The sequence below is a fragment of the Rutidosis leptorrhynchoides genome, chromosome 9, assembly GCF_046630445.1.
Source record: "Rutidosis leptorrhynchoides isolate AG116_Rl617_1_P2 chromosome 9, CSIRO_AGI_Rlap_v1, whole genome shotgun sequence".
NCBI lineage: Eukaryota > Viridiplantae > Streptophyta > Magnoliopsida > Asterales > Asteraceae > Rutidosis > Rutidosis leptorrhynchoides.
In genome coordinates, this window is record NC_092341.1 from 373,611,556 (window position 1) to 373,634,743 (window position 23,188).

General features: G+C 33.6%; 1 protein-coding gene across 2 annotated transcripts; it reads left to right on the top strand.

The window, feature by feature from the left end:
• Nucleotides 1–923: 923 nt before the first annotated feature.
• On the top strand, nt 924–3,220 carry LOC139867219 (uncharacterized). Of its 2 annotated transcripts, none has more exons than XM_071855551.1 (4): nt 924–1,037; nt 1,190–1,230; nt 2,261–2,363; nt 2,908–3,220. In XM_071855551.1, exons 3-4 carry the CDS (start codon nt 2,270–2,272, stop codon nt 3,048–3,050), a joined length of 237 nt encoding a protein of 78 aa, XP_071711652.1. In that variant the 5' UTR covers nt 924–1,037; nt 1,190–1,230; nt 2,261–2,269; the 3' UTR covers nt 3,051–3,220. The 2 variants fall into 2 exon arrangements, with proteins under 2 accessions (XP_071711652.1, XP_071711653.1); XM_071855552.1 differs by having other exon boundaries at nt 981–1,068.
• Nucleotides 3,221–23,188: the final 19,968 nt, after the last annotated feature.

A 23,188-nucleotide genomic window follows, 5' to 3' on the forward strand; every position in this document is an offset into this window, starting at 1 on the left:
TTTCAATTGAAAATAGTCATTTTAAAAAATGGTAATTCTTAGCTAATGTGGATGGGGGATGATTCTCACACACACTTTTTTGATCCCCACACACCTATTTTAACCTTTTACTCTTCTAATAATAATCAATTGGTGTGTGAGGATCAAAAAAGTGTGTGTGAGAATCATCCCCCAATGTGGATCCATCTACTCTAACCTATAATTTAATTTATATATCTATGAAAAAAATAGAGAAAAATATGCGTAATTAATCTTAAAGATTTTAAATTTACCATGATAATATTAAATTTGTCTCTCTTATCTTTCAACCATTTAATTTGAATTAACTATAGCTATTAATTATTTTAATTGGTTATTTTCGAGATAACACATGTATTCTCAGTCTTCTATAAATTGGATTTCGTGGTTACAATCACCTTAATTTTTTTCCTAGCTCCTTACTAGGCTTTTTTCTTGTTTTTTGAGTATATCTTTGCCGTTAAAAAAAAATTAGCTATTAATTATTAATATTAATTATTAATTAATATGAAAGACAAATGAATTATTAGTATTAAATAAAATTAATTATTAGTATATTAGTATATTAATTAATTCCAAGTCACGGGATATAAACTAGTAGTTTTTTAGTTGAAAAAATAAAAACTTAAAGTGGTGGGTCAAATTGCAAAATGTACCAAGCAAAGGACAGTTTTCGTAATCATGAGTGTGGTGGTTGAATGGTTAAGACCCTGCCTGGCCTTTCATAGTGGAGGTCAAGGGTTCGATTCAAGGCACCCACAGTTATTTACTCATGACCACGGAGGTTCGCCTGCAATGACTCCAGGCTGCTCGCGTAGCGAGTAGTCACCCTGGATTAGTCAAGTTGACCGTTTGCATACCTAGGTTAAAAAAAAAAAAAAAAAAAAAAGGACAGTTTTCGTATTTGATACAATTGTATTTGGGTCAACTGCTAAATATATCCGGGTCAAACTGCATCCAAATTACAACTTCGAAACCCTAACACATCAACGGATCTTCATTTCTTTCTTCAGAAATCGGTATTATTTTTTTTTCTTTCTTCAGAAATCGGTATTATTTCGATATCCCTGTTTTCTTCTATTTGTATGTATAGAATAGATAGATTCATCCATCTTCGTGGTGATATTGTTAAATTTGATTTAACTTTCATTGATTATTATTATTACTACAGGTTTTTGATAAATCCATCGGTGAGCGTAAACAGTTTCACAGGTAGCTTACTTTGATAAATGAAATCAATCCGCTTTCGATAATTAAATCTAATATCTATTGTTTTTTCATGCTTTATCATGATCATGATTCCGATCAAATGAAATTAGTCTCTTGTATCAAATGTGAATTGTGTTCAACTCTTATTATTTTTTATTACTCTCTGCATTTTGATGGATTTAGTTTGCCCTATTTCCACTCAAGTTTAGGAAAGCCATCAATTTTTTTTTTGCAATATTCAGAAAATGTTTGTAAACTGCTGCTGTTTATATTTCTTAAAGAATGATTGTTGTCAGATCTGATCTGACATCATCACTTGCGTTTGATTGGTTTCATTTGTGCTGTATTTATATTTACCCAAAGTGTTATATTGTTTGGCCAATTGAACTGTCTGATTAGCTATATTGAAAACTCTGATTATTATGTGAACAATATGCATTAAATATATCTATATTTTCAAAGTTTAAAGAAAAAGACAACAGATTGTTGACTAACAGCTACATCAAATAATGCAGTAGTGGTCCAAGGATATGATGTTTATTCTGAAATGAATTACAACGATTAGTAGATATGCTATTCAGTTATATGTTTTAGGTAGATCTCCATCAATGTTGGAACTAGGAACTTTAGGTTATAGACGGAACACTTCCGTAGGCGTCTTACTTTGCTTAGGCTTTTAATGAGGCATATGGACCTGTATTGACTCTTCAACTTAATTGGTTTAATTGCTACAAATGATAGCTTACAGGTTGATTGCAATCAACACATGTTTCTTTCCCTAGATTTGCTCTTTCTCATATGGCTTGGGGCTAATTGGAGGACAAGAAATGAAGAAAACTAGAAAGAATTATCTAAATTTGTAGGAATATACCTTTAGACTGTGTTTAGTTATTAAGTTCAATAACGCTATCATGCCATTAAATCCTAAGTTATTATTCAACTTATGATATGTCTAACTTGAGTGTCGTTACAATCTTATGTACATCTGTTCGTGTTTGTTGTGGCTGATATGTTATTTATTTTGATGCTTAAGTGTGAAGAAATGACTGGGGCCAAGATTGTCGGTGCTCTTGCAGGATCATTTGTACTTGCATTCACATGCGATTATATTATTTCTGACAAGAAGCTTTTTGGAGGTATGTTACCATCTCGATGGACTGAAATTTTCATACAACGCTATTTATCCGTCACTTAGCTCACTTTATATATGTTGTACCATGTATGCGATATGATATATTTTGATCTTTTATCTATTATGGATACAGTTATCCATCTTTTTCACTGATAACTGTGTCAATTTTATTTTTGTTTCATCTTTAAAGGGTTCAAACTGGCCAAGCTGAAGTAGCCAGTAAATGTGTTGGACGTTACATTTTCTGAATGTTCTTGTTGGTTGGCCCTATCTTATGTTCTTATGTGATGATTTTTTTAGTAAGTTAAGGAAAAGGGCTTATCTTTTGGCTCAATCTTATCCGAGCAGATTCCCAGTTTAACCCTCCCTGAATATTAACCTTAACCATTATAACAGAAAAAATGAGTATTGTTTAAATTGAAGTTGCAGAGTACATTGTTTCACACCGGAATCTCTCCTTTTTAGACATTATTTGTGTTTTCCTTATGATTTTCTTTAAGATTGGTGTACAATACATGCATGCTTATATGTAATGTGTGGTGTAATAGGTACCACTCCATCCACAGTTTCAAACAAGGAATGGTGGGAAGAGACTGACAAGAAATTGCAGGCATGGCCTCGCGTAGCAGGTCCTCCGGTGGTTATGAACCCAATCAGCCGTCAAAATTTCATCGTCAAGGCCCGTGATTAATTAACAACTTTCTCTATTTTTACCTTCAACTGCAGCCTTCAGATAAACTCTTTGTTTGACTCCATCCTTCAATTTTCACAACTATTGTCAAATATTTGTCGATGGCACATAAATTTGTATGGTGGCTATACATAATTTGATCATTTGCTGTTATTATTGTCATTTCTTTCTGCATCGGTGTTTGGTCATGCACTCCAGCAACCTAAAGCTTAATAAATACTTGAGAGTCTATGTCGTTATTGATTTGCATCTCTTTTTTACATATATTCATAGTTTAAATCTTAAACGTGTAAGTTGACAGTAATTCATTAGTTTTAGATAATATACTTAACTAGTTAAAATATCATTCATTATTTATGATTATTAGGAAAGGTGTAAATATCAATCAATTTACATTATTATCTTTACCATTTTTTTTTTTTTTTTTTTTTATATGATAGGATTGGAAATTAGTCAAACAAGGAAGTCAAATCATAAAACAATAAGAGCATGCTCAGACCCACCCAAATAGACCGGTAGAAGGAATTAAGCACATGCTAATTAGAAATGTTGTTATTAGTTTGTTAAGCATGGACATGTGGCAGTAAGTAGTTGTTAGATTAGTTGTTAAGTGTTATAATTCAGTAGGCTTATAATTACTTTTAGTGGTTTGATTCTTGATGTTATAATTCAGTAGGTTTATAACTACCTTTAGTGATTTGATTCTTGATTAAGAATACTAATAATGAAGTGTAAGAACAAAGATGATAATGGAGAGAAAGAAAGAAACACTTTGTAAGTGTGAGAAATGGTGCAAGTTTAATGCTTGCATTCATGGCTATTTATAGCAAAAATATCACAAGTTTAGGTAATACAATAATATTACTTTTGTGTATCGATAATTGACTATCCATTTATATATATATATTTATATACTATAACACTCCCCCTTGGATAGCAATTTTGTTTGTTGAAGATCAACTGTAAGTTACTGCCTCGTTAAAAACTTTGCTAAAGAAAACCCAGTGGGAAAAACTTTAGCTAAGGGAAAAAGAGTGCAGCATGGAGTTGACTCCCCCTCAAGTAGACATCGCTTCGGTTGTTACATCTTTTGAACATGTCTCATGCCAATGTTATGAACGTGTGTTCTGAAAATAGCAGTTGGAAGTGCTTTCGTGAAAAGATCAGCAGAGTTTTTGCTGGATTGAACATATCTCATTTCAATCTCGTTGTCCTTAATGAGATTTTGAGTGTATGAGAAGAATCTAGGAGGTATGTGTTTGGTTCGGTCACTTTTGATATACCCTTCTTTCATCTGTGCTATGCAAGCTGCATTATCTTCATAGATAATTGTTGGACTTTTATCGCGTTCTAGTCTACAAGAATCAGTAATGATTTGTGTCATTGATCTCAACCAAAAACATTCCCGAGTAGCTTCATGTAATGCAATCACTTCGGCATGATTTGATGATGTAGCAACAAGTGTTTGTTTTTGAGAACGCCATGATATTGCAGTACCTCCATTTAGAAATACATATCCAGTTTGAGATTTAGCTTTATGTGGATCAGATAAATAACCTGCATCAGCATAACCAACCAAATCTTGTTTTGATTCGTTAGAATAAAATAATCCTAAATCAGTAGTTCCTCGAAGGTATCGAAATATGTGTTTGATCCCATTCCAGTGTCTTTTGGTAGGAGCAGAGCTGAACCTTGCCAACAAATTAACTGCAAAAGAAATGTCAGGTCTTGTACAATTTGTAAGATACATAAGAGCTCCAATTGCACTAAGATATGATACTTATGGTCCAAGAATATCTTCATGATCTTCACATGGACGAAATGGATCAGTTTCAACATTGAGTGATCTAACAACCATAGGAGTATTTAATGGTTTTGCCTTGTCCATATTGAAACGTTTCAAAATCTTTTCAGTATATGTTGTTTGATGTACAAGTAAACCATTAGGCATATGCTCAATTTGTAAACTAAGGCAATACTTGATTTTTCCGAGATCTTTCATTTCAAATTCTTTCTTTAGAAGTTGAATGACTTCATAGATCTCTTTATTTGTACCTATGATGTTAAGATCATCAACATAAACAGCTATGATCACATATCCGGATGTTGTTTTCTTAATGAAAACACAAGGGCAAGTAAGGTTATTTGTATATGTAGTAACCCGAACTAATCCTCCCGAACGAAGTCATCAACAGTTGGTCCCATTGCGATGATCGACTCCAAGTAATATCCTTAATTTGAGCTAATGCACAGCGGAAGACTTAATTCGTACCTGAGAATAACATGCTTTAAAAAGTCAACATAAAGTTGGTGAGATATATAGATTTGATGCTAGCAGCGTTATAACAATGGACCACAAGATTTCATGTTCATAAACATAATACACTCGCAATATAACGACCCTCATTTTTCCATTATATATTTTTCCAATATTAAATGCCCAAACAATATAATCAAAACTTAATGATTAAACTTTAATCAACAATTGTTAAGTATTAAGAGTTAGAAAACATATTAATTAACTTTGTGCAATAATTGACAAGTTAATAAAAGATGAAAATAATAAACTGTTAGTCGACACTCACTGCTAATTAAAATTTATGCATTTATGTAATATTATAACTGATAACCTATAAGTAATAAATAAAAATTGACATTTATATAAATAATAAAACAATTGAGAACTAAATATATACAAGTCATGAATTAGTAAAAAGAAAATAATACTTATCATGTAGTAAATGTAAAAAATAATAATAGTAATAATAGTAATAATAATGAGACTAAAGAATCTTAAACAATTACATCCTTATGTTGACTAAAAATTAAAATAATATATATATAAACTAGTACCACCTATTGTTGACTAAAAATTATAAAATAAAATAAAATCATTAATTAGAACATCCTTATGTTGACTAACACTCTAATACTTGCACTATATAAACTCCTAGTTTCTCATTCACAAATCACACCAAAATCCTCTCTCAAAAACAATCTCTCCCTCTCCCTCTCTTGTGGTATTCGGATCTTCAAGCTTGTTCTTCGTGTTCTTCAAGAATCTTCAAGGAGTTCTTCAAGATTTTTAAGGCTTTGATCTTCCATCTTCATCGTGTTCATCTTTTCTTTGTTAATTATCTTGAATCTTCAAAGGTATAACATAAACCCTAAACTATTTACATAAACTTTAATCTTTGTTAATTCATATTCATATTATAAACTTGTTATTCATAAGTATATACATAAACACTCCTAGATTTATATATACATATATACATGTAAAAAAAAAAATATTTTTATGTATATATACGAATTATATATACATATACATATTAAAACCTTAAACCCTAATACTACTTATACTAGTACTTAACATGTATACACTATTACTATTACTAGCACCTATAACCTACTACTTATATTGTAGCACAAAAATATTTTGGGATATGTATTAGAGATGTATAGATCTTCGAACTTTCTTGACGAATGGTTTCTACGAGATTCTAGGCAGAGGGTTTGGACTTCCGATTTAAAGGGTCCTATGGCTCAAGCCCCTAGATCTAAATTAGCCATTCGAAGGGAAAGGGGTGATTGGAAGCTTATCTAATACGGCAAGTATCCTAAAATGGAAACACTCATAAAAGTAGAAACTCTCTAGTCATAGAAACTTAGTAAAATAAGAAACTTTCTAAAAATAGAAACTTTATAAAAATAGTAACTTACTAGGAATAGAAACTTAGTAAAACAAACTATACTTAAACACATACTTAAACTTAAACATGGGCAAAACACTTAACTACTCTTAAATGTCAATAGGTTGACTTTCCTGCTCACTCGTTCAACTCTCTATTCTGAGGAATAACTCTCTCTCTACTTACTAAGGTGAATTCATAGCCCCACTCTTTATTGCTAGCAAACTTATTTAATTTATTTGGGGTGAGACACATGCTGCTTTTACTATTTACAATTTAGACACAAGTACCAACTGCTAAAACTATGCTATACCCGGCTATGTCCGACTAAGTCCCTACAGTGATATTTTTAAGTGTTGCGGCATGCTTATTTATTGGGGGTAGGCCTATCGGGAGTAACGTCCCCGATACATTTGACTCAGTCTTTGTATTACTTGATAATGAAATTTAAACCGACAAGGACAGACACAACTTGTCATGGGGCAAACTTGAACGTTTAGTCTAAATATCACGCACTGGCATAACTTTTTGATCCTGCGGGAGATCAACCTTACAAATTAAATCTTGTGGTCTAAAACAAACGGTCAAACTTATTTGTTAAACCTATGAACTTCACTCAACCTTTTAGTTGACACTTTAGCATGTTTTGTCTCAGGTGCTGTTTGATTCAAGCTCTTATACTTACTGCTTATGTGATGCTACTTGGACATAGGATCAAGAGATATCGCATTTATTACTTCTGCATGTGAACATTTCCATTATTGTTATTCCTATCATTGTAACTACGTTTCATTTTCCGCTGCGTGCTCAATAAAGTTTGTTTTATCATTTAGTATTGTTCTCGTATATTATAATATGTTGGTTGATTTGATATTAAGTCACATTTCACCCAGGCCCTAACTGGGGGTGTGACAGATTGGTATCAGAGCAAACCAGGCTGTTATAGAGAACCAGGATTGCATTTTTATGTGTGCCTTACTTGTTAGCTAGGGTGCCTTAGCAATCTAGGAAACTATAACCTTTCCTGCCTTGGACTTAAAGCACTTAGGATTGTCGTATAATCTTAACAATTATGCTTTAATAAACTTGACTCAAAGATTCTAATCAAGGTCTCTTTCCTAATGATAGGATGTCAAGCTCAAGCGTTAACAAGTCCAACAAAGCAACTCACAACCCTACCACCGAAGTAGGTGTTGGACACTCTTCAACTTCGAGACCAGTTCGAAGTCCTCTTTATAATCCTGCTTCACCACCGCTGAATTATAGCCCGAATACTATTTTAGATTCACATGGGTCTCCTCAATACTACCCAACTCCGAGAACCCAAGATAAGGGAAAACGGCATGAAGAAGTTGGTCCATCAAGGAAGAGAGCCCGATCTCCTTTTTATGATGGTCCTAAGTATGAAATCATGAGATTACGAAACGATACCGAGAGAAACATTGGAGGTCTACTTCGCCACATGGAAAGAGCGGATCGTCGAATGAATAAACTTATGAAAGAAAACGTCGAGCTAAGAAAGGAGTTGCTGATGCTAAAGTGCGAGGAAGAACGCAACACTCGCTGGGGAAAGCAATCACTTGCTTACCTCAAGGAGGATGTTGATGTCCGAATGAAAATGGAGAAAGGTCGAGTCGACGAACAACTTGCCATAAGAGAGTACAACACTAATGCCGTAAACAGTCGTGTTACCAACCTTTATGACAACTTCGAGTATCTCTATGAGAAACAAAAGTCGAAAAATGAGAAAGTTGAGGAGTTTATGAAGAAGGTTGGAGACGAAATATGAAGACTACTTCAATCTTAATATTTCCTAGTTATTTTTCCTATTTTCCATCTATGTAAAGGCTGTGCCTTAAACAATTTCTATTTCCGAATCGTGTAATAAAGGCTTATTTAATGCCTCGTTCTAATAATATAAAGTGTTTTATTAATATCATGCGATATCAATACTTTAGTTTATTCATACTTGTGATTACTCAAACTTATAACTTGTTAAACTTATCAAATATATGTTCACTTTTATGTAGTGACATCATGGTTCGTCCAGCTGCACCTACCGTTAACAACGTTGTGTTAACTACTGAGCAATTCCAACAGTTACTCGCTGCTGCCCAAGGCAACGCCCAAGCTAATCATGCTAATACTCAACCAAAACCTTGTTCCTACAAGGACTTTACAAACTGTCACCCTCCCGCTTTTAAGGGAAACGAAGAAGCTGTCGAACTAGTTCGTTGGTTCGAAAAGATGGAATCTATTTTCCGTATTTGCAACTGTGGTGATGATGATCGAGTAAAGTATGCCACTAGCTCGTTGGGTGGTAATGCTTTAACTTGGTGGACTGCTTATGCCAAGTCCGTAGGAATTGATAATGCTAATGCAATTCCATGGGACGAACTCAAAAGTATGATGGTCAACAAATTCTGCCCAAGGAGTCAAGTTCAGAAGCTTGAAGCTGAGTTCTGGGAACTCAGGGTCAAGGGTACTGACATTGAGAATTATACAAATCGTTATCTGGAGCTTTCTACTCTATGTCCTGAAATGTTTCCTACTGAAGCTAGAAGAATTGAGCGGTATATTGAAGGTCTTCCCGAGGATGTTCAAGGGAATGTTATTGCTGCTGAGAAGGTTACTTTGGATGCTGTGATTCTCATGGCACAAAATCTCATGTTGGCCAAGAGAAGAAGGGCGTCGGCCAATAAGCAAGTTGAAACCAAGGGTAATGATGGTAAGAGGAAGTTTGAGCCGTCTCAAGGTTCAACTCAGAATGTTAGTAAAAAGCTTATGGATAGTACAAGGACGAATTATAAGGGCACTTATCCTTTTTGTGTTCGTTGTGAAAGGCATCACCCGGGGCAGTGCACTGCCACTTGTTCGTTGTGTAAGAAAGTGGGACACGTAGCTAAGACGTGTAGGACTCCTCCAAAGAATAAATCTATTGTTCCTGCCAAAGCTCCTCCTACTTGTTATACTTGTGGGGAAAAGGGACACATTAGTCCAAATTGCCCTAAGAAGAGAGATAATCCTGCTACTGGAGCCAATACTACTGCTGCAAAGGGTCGTGCATTTGTTATTACTGCTGCTGAAGCCCGAGATGAAGATGAGGTCATCACGGGTACGTATCTCGTCAATAATTGCTACGCAACTATTTTATTCGATACTGGTGCCGACCGAAGTTACGTATCTAATGAATTTTGTACCCTATTTACTGAAAAGCCTCAACCCTTAGAAACTAAACGATTAGTAGAAGTAGCCAATGGAAAGATCATGAAAGTTGATAAAATTTATAAAAACTGCAACCTAATCTTAGCCAGCAAAGAATTTAAGATAGACCTTTTGCCGGTCGAGCTAGGAAGTTTCGATGTCGTAGTTGGAATGGATTGGTTACGTCCATTAAGAGCTGCGATCATGTGTTACGATAAAACCGTTCATGTTCCATTAGGAAATGGAGAGACTCTTATTATCCAAGGTGAAAAGAGTGGTTCCAATCTCAATATTATCTCCTGTATTAAAACCCGCAAATACCTTATGAAAGGTTATCCAGCTATTCTAGCCCACGTTAATCTGATTGAATCGAAAGAGAAGCGAATTGAAGATGTACCAGTAGTTAAAGACTTTCCCGATGTGTTTCCCGAAGATCTTCCGGGTATTCCACCTCCTCGACAAGTTGAATTCCAAATTGATTTAACTCCTGGTGCTGCTCCTGTTGCTAAAGCACCATACCGTTTAGCACCTTCCGAAATGAAGGAATTATCCAACCAACTCCAAGAACTATTGGATAAAGGTTTCATTCGTCCAAGCTCGTCCCCTTGGGGAGCTCCTATTCTGTTTGTTAAAAAGAAGGATGGTACATTAAGGATGTGCATTGATTACCGCGAACTTAACAAGCTTACTATCAAGAACCGTTATCCGTTGCCACGTATTGATGATCTATTTGACCAACTTCAAGGGTCAAGTGTTTATTCAAAGATTGATTTAAGATCCGGTTATCACCAACTCAAGGTCAAGGAATCCGATATTCCTAAGACTGCTTTTCGCACTCGTTATGGGCACTATGAATTCTGTGTCATGCCTTTTGGTTTAACTAATGCTCCTGCCGTGTTCATGGACCTCATGAATCGTGTTTGTAAACCGTATCTTGACAAATTTGTCATCGTATTCATTGACGACATCTTGATCTATTCGAAGAATGAGAAAGAGCATGAGCAACATTTGCGCATGATTCTTGAACTCTTACGAAAGGAACAACTTTATGCTAAATTTTCTAAGTGCGAGTTTTGGCTCAAAACCGTACAATTTCTCGGACATGTTGTTGATAGAAACGGAATACATGTCGATCCAGCTAAGATTACTGCTATTCAGAACTGGGAGATACCAAAGACTGCAAAGCATATTCGTCAATTTTTGGGACTTGCCGGTTACTATCGAAGGTTTATAAAAGATTTTTCTCTCATTGCCAAACCTCTTACAAAGCTGACTCAAAAAGGGAAGAAATTTGAGTGGTCCGAAGAACAGGAATCTGCTTTCAAGATTCTGAAGGAGAAGTTGACCACAGCCCCGATTCTTTCTTTACCTGAAGGTACCGACGACTTTGTTGTTTACTGCGATGCCTCAAAGCATGGCTTTGGTTGTGTTTTAATGCAACGAGAGAAGGTTATCGCCTATGCATCTAGACAGTTGAAGAAACATGAAGTAAACTATACCACACATGACCTAGAGTTAGGTGCCGTGGTATTTGCATTAAAGATATGGAGACATTATCTCTATGGTAATCACTTTACGGTGTACACTGACCATAAAAGTCTTCGACACATCTTTGATCAAAAACAGCTGAATATGAGGCAAAGTCGATGGCTCGAGACATTGAACGATTATTATTGTGAGCTGAAATATCATCCTGGCAAGGCGAATGTAGTTGCAGATGCCCTTAGTCGAAAAGACGATATTAAACGTGTTCGTGCTTTAAACCTAAAAATCAAATCGAATCTTATTTCACGAATCTGTGAAGCTCAATTGGAAGCTATTAGACCGACACTTATCGAAGGTGAAGGACCTATTGGTTTTGAGAACCAACTTCAAGTGAAAGCTAATGGTACACGGTACTTTGGCAATAGAATCTGGGTTCCTCGTTTTGGTAATCTTCGCGAACTAGTCTTGGATGAAGCACATAAGACTAGATATTCTATCCATCCCGGTTCCAGTAAGATGTATCACGATGTGAAGGAATTCTACTGGTGGCCTAACATGAAAGCCGATATTGCTACTTATGTTAGTAAGTGTCTCACTTGTTTGAAAGTCAAGGCCGAACATCAAAAGCCTTCTGGTCTATTGACACAACCCGACATTCCGCAGTGGAAGTGGGAAGGTATCACTATGGACTTCGTTACTAAGTTACCTAAGACTTCGAACGGTAACGATACTATTTGGGTCGTAGTTGATCGTCTTACTAAATCTGCACATTTCATACCAATCAAGGAAACCGACAAGATGGAGAGATTAACACAGCTTTATATTAAAGAAATCGTCTCACGTCATGGTGTTCCTATCTCGATCATTTCTGATCGCGATAGTCGATTTGTTTCTAGATTTTGGAAAACTTTACAATCTGCTCTTGGAACTCAACTCGACATGAGTACAGCTTATCATCCGCAAACCGATGGTCAAAGTGAACGAACCATTCAAACTATGGAGGATATGCTACGTGCTTGTGCAATCGATTTCGGCAAAGGATGGGATAGACATCTACCTTTGGTTGAATTTTCTTATAATAACAGTTATCACTCCAGCATTAAGGCTGCACCTTTTGAAGCTTTATATGGACGGAAGTGTAGATCCCCTTTGTGTTGGGATGAACTTGAGGACAGACATTTAACTGGTCCTGAAATTATTCACGAAACTACCGAAAAGATCGTTCAAATCAAGCAACGTTTAGAAACTGCCCGTAGCCGACAGAAAAGCTATGCCAATAAGAAACGAAAAGACATCGAATACCAAGTTGGAGATAAAGTCATGTTGAAAGTATCCCCTTGGAAAGGTGTTGTCCGCTTCGGTAAGCGAAGTAAACTCAGTCCACGATATGTTGGACCATTCACAATCACTAAAAGAGTCGGTCCCGTGGCATACCGATTAGAACTGCCAACCGAACTTAGTCAAGTACATGATGTGTTTCATGTCTCAAATCTTAAACGGTGTCTTGCCGATGACACACTCGTTATTCCTCTGGATGATGTCCGCATTGATGAGCAAATGCACTTCGTTGAAGAACCTATAGAAATCATGGAAGGAGAGGTCAAACAAACGCGTAAAAGCAATATACCTATCGTTAAAGTCCGGTGGAATTCGCGTAGAGGCCCCGAATATACCTGGGAACGCAAAGACCATATGAAACGGAAATATCCCCATCTCTTCTCAACTGCTGATGCAAACGAGAAAACTACCTAAAAACTTCGGGACGAAGTTTTCAATAACGGGGAGGTACTATAACGACCCTCATTTTTCCATTATATATTTTTCCAATATTAAATGCCCAAACAATATAATCAAAACTTAATGATTAAACTTTAATCAACAATTGTTAAGTATTAAGAGTTAGAAAACATATTAATTAACTTTGTGCAATAATTGACAAGTTAATAAAAGATGAAAATAATAAACTGTTAGTCGACACTCACTGCTAATTAAAATTTATGCATTTATGTAATATTATAACTGATAACCTATAAGTAATAAATAAAAATTGACATTTATATAAATAATAAAACAATTGAGAACTAAATATATACAAGTCATGAATTAGTAAAAAGAAAATAATACTTATCATGTAGTAAATGTAAAAAATAATAATAGTAATAATAGTAATAATAATGAGACTAAAGAATCTTAAACAATTACATCCTTATGTTGACTAAAAATTAAAATAATATATATATAAACTAGTACCACCTATTGTTGACTAAAAATTATAAAATAAAATAAAATCATTAATTAGAACATCCTTATGTTGACTAACACTCTAATACTTGCACTATATAAACTCCTAGTTTCTCATTCACAAATCACACCAAAATCCTCTCTCAAAAACAATCTCTCCCTCTCCCTCTCTTGTGGTATTCGGATCTTCAAGCTTGTTCTTCGTGTTCTTCAAGAATCTTCAAGGAGTTCTTCAAGATTTTTAAGGCTTTGATCTTCCATCTTCATCGTGTTCATCTTTTCTTTGTTAATTATCTTGAATCTTCAAAGGTATAACATAAACCCTAAACTATTTACATAAACTTTAATCTTTGTTAATTCATATTCATATTATAAACTTGTTATTCATAAGTATATACATAAACACTCCTAGATTTATATATACATATATACATGTAAAAAAAAAAATATTTTTATGTATATATACGAATTATATATACATATACATATTAAAACCTTAAACCCTAATACTACTTATACTAGTACTTAACATGTATACACTATTACTATTACTAGCACCTATAACCTACTACTTATATTGTAGCACAAAAATATTTTGGGATATGTATTAGAGATGTATAGATCTTCGAACTTTCTTGACGAATGGTTTCTACGAGATTCTAGGCAGAGGGTTTGGACTTCCGATTTAAAGGGTCCTATGGCTCAAGCCCCTAGATCTAAATTAGCCATTCGAAGGGAAAGGGGTGATTGGAAGCTTATCTAATACGGCAAGTATCCTAAAATGGAAACACTCATAAAAGTAGAAACTCTCTAGTCATAGAAACTTAGTAAAATAAGAAACTTTCTAAAAATAGAAACTTTATAAAAATAGTAACTTACTAGGAATAGAAACTTAGTAAAACAAACTATACTTAAACACATACTTAAACTTAAACATGGGCAAAACACTTAACTACTCTTAAATGTCAATAGGTTGACTTTCCTGCTCACTCGTTCAACTCTCTATTCTGAGGAATAACTCTCTCTCTACTTACTAAGGTGAATTCATAGCCCCACTCTTTATTGCTAGCAAACTTATTTAATTTATTTGGGGTGAGACACATGCTGCTTTTACTATTTACAATTTAGACACAAGTACCAACTGCTAAAACTATGCTATACCCGGCTATGTCCGACTAAGTCCCTACAGTGATATTTTTAAGTGTTGCGGCATGCTTATTTATTGGGGGTAGGCCTATCGGGAGTAACGTCCCCGATACATTTGACTCAGTCTTTGTATTACTTGATAATGAAATTTAAACCGACAAGGACAGACACAACTTGTCATGGGGCAAACTTGAACGTTTAGTCTAAATATCACGCACTGGCATAACTTTTTGATCCTGCGGGAGATCAACCTTACAAATTAAATCTTGTGGTCTAAAACAAACGGTCAAACTTATTTGTTAAACCTATGAACTTCACTCAACCTTTTGGTTGACACTTTAGCATGTTTTGTCTCAGGTGCTGTTTGATTCAAGCTCTTATACTTACTGCTTATGTGATGCTACTTGGACATAGGATCAAGAGATATCGCATTTATTACTTCTGCATGTGAACATTTCCATTATTGTTATTCCTATCATTGTAACTACGTTTCATTTTTCGCTGCGTGCTCAATAAAGTTTGTTTTATCATTTAGTATTGTTCTCGTATATTATAATATGTTGGTTGATTTGATATTAAGTCACATTTCACCCAGGCCCTAACTGGGGGTGTGACACGCAAGTGTATGAAAAGTATTCCAAGCAGTGGGCACCCGGTAACTAGCCTTAACAAGAGTGTGTACCCCTGAGTTATATAATATGTGCACCGAATCAAGTGCGTTCCGTTAACCTCGAAGTACTAAACACCCGTTCTTCTAGTTTACTAGAACAACATCTGGGTGGGGGTGTAAAACCCGATAGATCTATCTTTAGGATTCGCGCCTACCAGTTCATAAACCAATAGTTAAAGTTACCAAGCTAGGGGATTTTTGATTCGAACCCATGTAGAACGTAATTTTAGTCACTTATGTCCATAACGTAAATCATTTATAAAAATAGCGCATGTATTCTCAGTCCAAAAATATTTAAGGTTTAAAAGGGGACTATATACTCACCTAATGTATTTTGTAGTAAAAATACATATAACACCATTGATCAATTATAAGGTTGGCCTCGGATTCACGAACCTAAATCAAGTATATATATTAAAACCTATAATATAATCAAGTAGGTATATATATTAATTTTTTTTTTTTTAGTATTATACTTTATATTTTCATTTCTAGCTTGTTAATAAATAGTTAATATTTATTCTTTTCAACTTAAGTAAGTTCAAAAATAAATTTAATAAAATGATATTTTCTAATGATAATGGTTTTTGTTATTAATGAAAATTTTATCAATAATGATTCTCTTAATAATAAAAATAATAATTTTAATCTTAATAATAATAATGATGATTTTTAGTGATATTTTATTAATGATAATAATAATATTAATCTAATTAATTTTGTTAATATAAAAATAATAATAATAATAATAGATAAAGATATACTACCTTCCAAATAAGCTTTAAAAAAAATAATCAACGTTGTCCGGGCTTGAACCCGAGACCTCTCGGTCACTGCTAACACCAAACACCCTCAACCGTTGAACTGTTTTCATTTTTCTTAATTATACATCCGAATTATACCTTATAACCTATATATTTATTGGTTTCCTTATTCCTTCCTCAACAACCCGACCCAACTACACAACCATATCCGGCCCATTTGCAGTAAGACGAATCCAACCCAGTAAATCGATCCACAACCCAATTAAATTGTCTGCTAAATCGTTAACCTAGATCACTTGTACTATAATTAATTTATTTTTTTTTTATGCCGTTCACGATGGGAAAAAGGCAACGAGATATCAAGTGGTTATCCCCTTTACAGCTCATTAACATAGCTTTATAATCCATCCTCACCAACATCGAATTACCTAATTTTCTTCTTTTTCATTCCCTTTTTCATCACTTTTGTTATCAAAGTTATCGTTCATACTCACCATCATTATTTTCATCGAATAATTAAAAGAAAACTGAGACATCAGATGATGTTGTGGGTGAGAGTACACGTTGAAAAGAAACAGAAATTTGGAACAGCAATAGTAGCAGTAGATCAGCGTATATATATCAGTTTAAAGAAGTGATGTTCTTCGGTTTTTAAATGGGTAAGAAACAGAAGTATAGCTGCTGTAGCAGCAGCAACAGGTGATTTTTGGTGATTTGATGTTGTAGGGTTTTCGAACGGAACAAAGGTAGGATCAAATATTTCAGGCAGTAGCAGTGTAGCAGTTTAATCTTGTAGCATTTGATGGTTTGAGAGGTGGTACACGATGGGTTTCCATAGTCAAGGTAACTTATGGTTGGTGTTGGCTCGACTAAAAACAAAGATGGAAGGTGGCGGTTATGAGGGTTTTCAAGAGAGAAGAGAGAGAGTTTTGGTATCGATTTATGGTGAAGGTGGTGGCTCGAATAATAAAAACAGTAAACAAAGTGGCGGTGATGTTGGTTGATTGTTTAAGAGAAGGAAACAGAAACCTTAATCACCTACGGTTAAAATTTGTGGGTTGGTGATTCAAGGTGGACGAATGGATCATGGTGATTAGTGGCTCGTGTAAGGTGGTGTCTACATGGTTACCGTGAGAGAGATAGAGTATAAAAGTGATGGTGTTTACGATGGTGATGGAAATGGTGATGGATTACGGTGATCCGGGATGGTGGAAGTCGTGGTTGCTTGTGATCAAATAAACTAGGTGTAATGTTCTTGAGTTTGTGGTCCTCATTTTCGAATGATAATAGATGTAGGCAGTATATAACAGCAATGATGATATAAATCGAATATCCGTAGCAGTATCTTGATTGTTGTTTAGTGTTTGTAATCGACAAGTAAATCGAATATAAAGTGAAGAAAATAAAACTGATGTTGAAGTCTTTAACTGCATTGGTGTATCCAGTTGTCTCTTTATATTAATTAGTTCTTTTTATTAATTAATAATTAATAATTATAATTATATTAATAATTAATAACAATAATTTAAATACAAATAATAATAATAATAATAATAAGTAGTAATAATAATTTGATGATAATGATAATACATTCAATAATACTAATAATGCTAATAATTTTATTAATACTAATACTAATAATAATTAATAATAAAAATCCTAAAATGATATAGATAATCTTATTTTTGGTAATAATAATGATTTTTAATGTTAACAATGTCTAATGAAGATACAAATAACAATATAAATGACAATAATATAATTAACCTTTATATTAATAACAATGCTATTATTTTAATTATTAATAAATGATATAAATAAAATAATAATATCAGTACTAAATATAATAGATTATATATTAAAAAAAATACCATTAATAATTTTAATTATACTGATATAATATAATAATAATACTAATGATATTAATCATATTCGTAATAACAATACTATAACAATAGAGTTTAAATCTATAACTTATATATACCTATTTTAAATTAGTATTAATACTAGTAATACAATAATGGTTTGAACATAACAATTTCATATTTGTATCATATATATATATATATATATATATAGATTCATTTAATACATTTATGGAAAATAATATATATATCTAATACACGTATTTGTTCGTGAATCGACAGGCATGGTCAAAGGGTAACTGATTATCCAACTCTAAATTTCAAACTTTCTAGACTCAACATTAGGGTTTTTGCTTATCGTGTCGGAAACATATAGAGTTTAAGGTTTAAATTTGGTCGGAAATTTCCGGGTCGTTACAGTATACCCTTTGCTTATCAAGTAATCACTTAATCGGTTATACCACATACGTCCCGATTGTTTTAACCCATATAAAGATCTTTGTAATTTAATCGAATACATTTCTTTGGGTTTTGCATTTGATGCTTCTGGTACCTTAAATCCTTCAGGTATCTTCATATATATATCACTATCAAGTGATCCATATAGGTAAGCAGTCACAACATCCATGAGATGCATTTCTAAATTTTTAGAAACTGCCAGGCTGATTAAGTACCTAAAAGTAATTGCATCCATAACAGGGGAATAAGTTTCTTTATAATCAATTCCCGGTCTTTGAGAAAAACCTTGAGCTACAAGTCTAGCTTTATACCTTGTAACTTCATTTTTCTCATTTCTTTTTCGGACAAAAATCCATCTGTATCCTACAGGTTTCACATCTTTAGGAGTGAGAATGATGGATCCGAAAACTTTTCTTTTATTGAGTGATTCTAATTCAGCTCGTATTGCTTCTTTCCATTGAGCCCAATCATGTCTATTTTGACATTCAACCATAGATGTTGGTTCTGGATCATCATCATTATTCATGATGTCATATGCAACATTAAATGAAAATTTCTCATCAAGATTTTTCATTTCATTTCGGTTCCATAATATTTTTGAATATGCATAATTGATTGCAATTTCTGTATTGACATCATCAATCTCCTCTGCAGTAGGAGTACTGATTTGTGGTTCTTCTTGAACACTTTCTTTTACTTCATTATCAGCTGATTTTCTTTTTCGAGGATTTTTATCCTTTGAACCAATTGGTCTTCCACGTTTCTAACGTGGCAAAGATTCATGAGTGACGTTATTGCCAGCTTTTGGAATTTCAATTCGAGCTGGAGTATTTACTGCTGGTATATATGATTTTGTCACCGTTTTTGTATCTGTAAATGCATCAGGCAATTGATTTGCAAGTTCTTGTATATGCATTATCTTTTGAACTTCTGTCTCGCATTCTTTTGTGCGAGGATCAAGATACTTTAATTGAGGTTCACACCATGAAACATCATTTTCTTTACTTTTCATTTCTCCCCCTAATCTAGGGAACAATGTTTCATTAAAATGACAATCAGCACGTTTTGCTGTAAAAACGTCACCTGTCATAGGTTCAATATACCTTAATATTGAAGATGTTTCATATCCAACATATATTCCCAACCTCCTTTGAGGACCCATTTTTGTACGTTGTGGTGTAGCAATTGGAACATACACTGCACAACCAAATGTTCTAAGATGGGAAATATTTGGCTCTTGACCAAAAGCAAGTTGTAGGGGGGAATATTTATGACTTGCACTTGGTCTGATGCGAATCAATGCAGCAGCATGTAAAATTGCATGACCCCATATAGATACAGGGAGTTTTGTTCTCATTATCAATGGTCTAGCGATTAACTGTAAACGTTTAATCAATGACTCGGCTAAACCATTTTGTGTATGCACATGAGCAACAGAATGTTCAACAACAATTCCTATAGACATGCAATAGTCATTAAATGCTTGAGATGTAAATTCACCAGCATTATCAAGTCTCACCTTTTTAATGGTGTAATCAGGAAAATGAGCTCTCAATTTAATAATTTGGGCAAGAAATTTTGCAAATGCCACATTACGGCTTGATAACAGACAAACATGAGACCATCTGCTAGATGCGTCTATTAGAACCATGAAATATCTAAATGGTCCACATGGTGGATGAATTGGTCCACATATATCACCTTGAATTCTTTCAAGAAACATTGGTGATTCTTTCTCAACCTTAAGTGGTGAGGGTCTAGTTATCAATTTTCCAAGAGAGCAAGATGTACATGGAACCATTGTATCATGATGGATTTTTCTATCCTTTAGTGGATGTCCATGAGTACATTCAATAATCCTTTTCATCATTGTTGATCCTGGATGGCCTAATCTGTTATGCCATAAACTGAATACACCAGGATCAATATATTTTTCGTTAACTACCATATGTATTTCTGGTACATTTATATGTGTATAATGTAATCCAGAACTAAGTCTTGGCAGTTTTTCAACCACATGACTCTTGTCAGTGATACTTAAATATTTCTCATTTTCTGTTGTCACTGACTGATAATCATACCCGTTAAGGTATATGTCGGAGAAACTCAATAAATTTCTGCTTGACTTGGGAGAAAATAAGGCATCATTTATTAAAAATTTTGTACCATTTGGTAGTATGAAATTTGCCTTTCCTATCCCTTTTATCAAGTTAGCAAGTCCTGATATTGTATGTATAGTTCCTTCCGTTGGTTTCAGATCAATAAAATATTTCTCGGATTTAAGTATAGTGTGTGTAGTTCCACTGTCTGCTATACAGAGATCTCCACCACTTGATTGATGTTGTATTCCAGCAAAATTCATATTGAACTTCATATATAAGAAATAAATAGTGAGTACATTAATATTACACAATATTTTAAACGCAAATAGATAGTACTGAAACATTTAGCAAACATAATGACAAAGACAGGCGATATTAAATCGTTTATTTTTCGAAAGACACACAACTTAAACATTCAAGAAATCTTCATATAAATCAGATGGTTTCTCAGTGACTGTTGGATCGACGTTATCCACAAAGTTTACTTCCTTTTCTTTATCTTTCAGCGAATCCTGATACATCTTAACAAGATGTTTAGATGTTCGGCAAGTATTAGCCCAGTGGCCCATTCTACCACATCTGTAGCAAGATTCTTCAGAATTTTTAGAAGAATTTTCTTCAACATCTTGTTTAGTGGGCTTGTTTTGTGGTTGATATTTATATTTTCGTGGATTATTATTTCTTTGACCACCACGGCCACGACCACGACCACGTCCTCGCCCATTACCATTACCATAAGGATGGTTTCTACCATAGTTATGGCTTTTGGCATGATGATGGTGATGGTTATTATAACCACGACCTTGCCCGCGTCCTTGTCCCTGTTTATAATTATTTGCAGTATTTGCTTCAGGGATTGCAAGTGTACCAGTAGGACGGGATTGCTGATTTTTCATTAATAGCTCATCATTTTGCTCTGCAACTAAGAGATATGAATTAAGTTCAGGATATGTTTTGAACTTTAGCATTCTCAAATTTCTTTGCACTGTGATGTTTGCAGCATTCATTGTGGAGAAAGTTTTCTCCATCATGTCTGCATCACTTATTTCATGTCCACATAATTTAAGTTGTGAACATGTATTATACAGAGCTGAGCTATATTCATTTACTTTCTTAAAGTCTTGGAACCTTAATGTTCTCCATTGTTCCATAGCAGCTGGAAGTAAAATTTCTCTTTGATTATTGAATCTGCTTTTGAGACCTTCCCATAAAACATGGGGATCTTCTACAGTCACATAATTATTTTGTAAGCATTCATCAATATGTTGATGAATAAAGCAACATGCCGTTGCTTGTTCTTTTTCAGAACAAGTGTTGTTTTCATTTATGGCTTCAAGAATGCCCATTGATTTAAGATGCATTTTTACTTTTATAACCCATGGCATGTAGTTGTTTCCAGTTGATTCTAAAAGAGTAAATTTAAGCTTTTCCAGATTCGACATTTTCTATTAAAACAAACAACATGATAAATTATAGTCACTTTATATTCATAAGTATATAAACATTAAACATAAATTTAATATAACATAAATGATAAGTAGGTGACAGTGTCGACCATATGTAAGCAATCATTAATAAATGTTATATAACATAAATATAAATATTAGTAAACATAAATGATAATTAGGCGACAGTGTCGGCCATATAAATGTTAGATAATTGAAATATAAATGTTAGTAACATAAATGATAATTAGATGACAGTGTCGACCATATATTATTCAGGTGGTATAACCGACCATATATCATTTAGGTGGCAGAGCCAACCATAATTAGTATTAAGATTATCGTGCTGATAACGTGTTATAATTCAGTAGGCTTATAACTACCTTTAGTGGTTTGATTCTTGATGTTATAATTCAGTAAGCTTATAACTACCTTTAGTGATTTGATTCTTGATTAAGAATACTAATAATGAAGTGTAAGAACAAAGATGATAATGGAGAGAAGGAAAGAAACATTTTGTAAGTGTGAGAAATGGTGCAAGTTTAATGCTTGCATTCATGGCTATTTATAGCAAAAATATCACAAGTTTAGGTAATACAATAATATTACTTTTGTGTATCAATAATTGACTATCCATTTATATATATATATATATATATATATATATATATATATATATATATATATATATATATATATATATATATATATATATATATATATATATATATATATATATATATTATAACATTAAGATATTAGTTAGCTATTGGTTATAAGTAGTGAGTTTGCAATTGAAAAAATAAAATAAAAAATCTATACCATCTAATAGATGTGTGTTTTTGATGATGTTTTTGTTAGTTTATTTGGCACATTTTTAAATAATTATACGATGATGTGTCAATATGGTTATCTTATGTCAGTCTGTGACATTTAATTGAGAATAATGGTGCATGAGGCATCAGTGAAAACTAGATTTATTACCATACATCTCATATATTTACAAAGTAGCAGTCTGGCATGGCGTAAGCTATGAATTTGTAATGATTTTTTTTAGTTCATTGC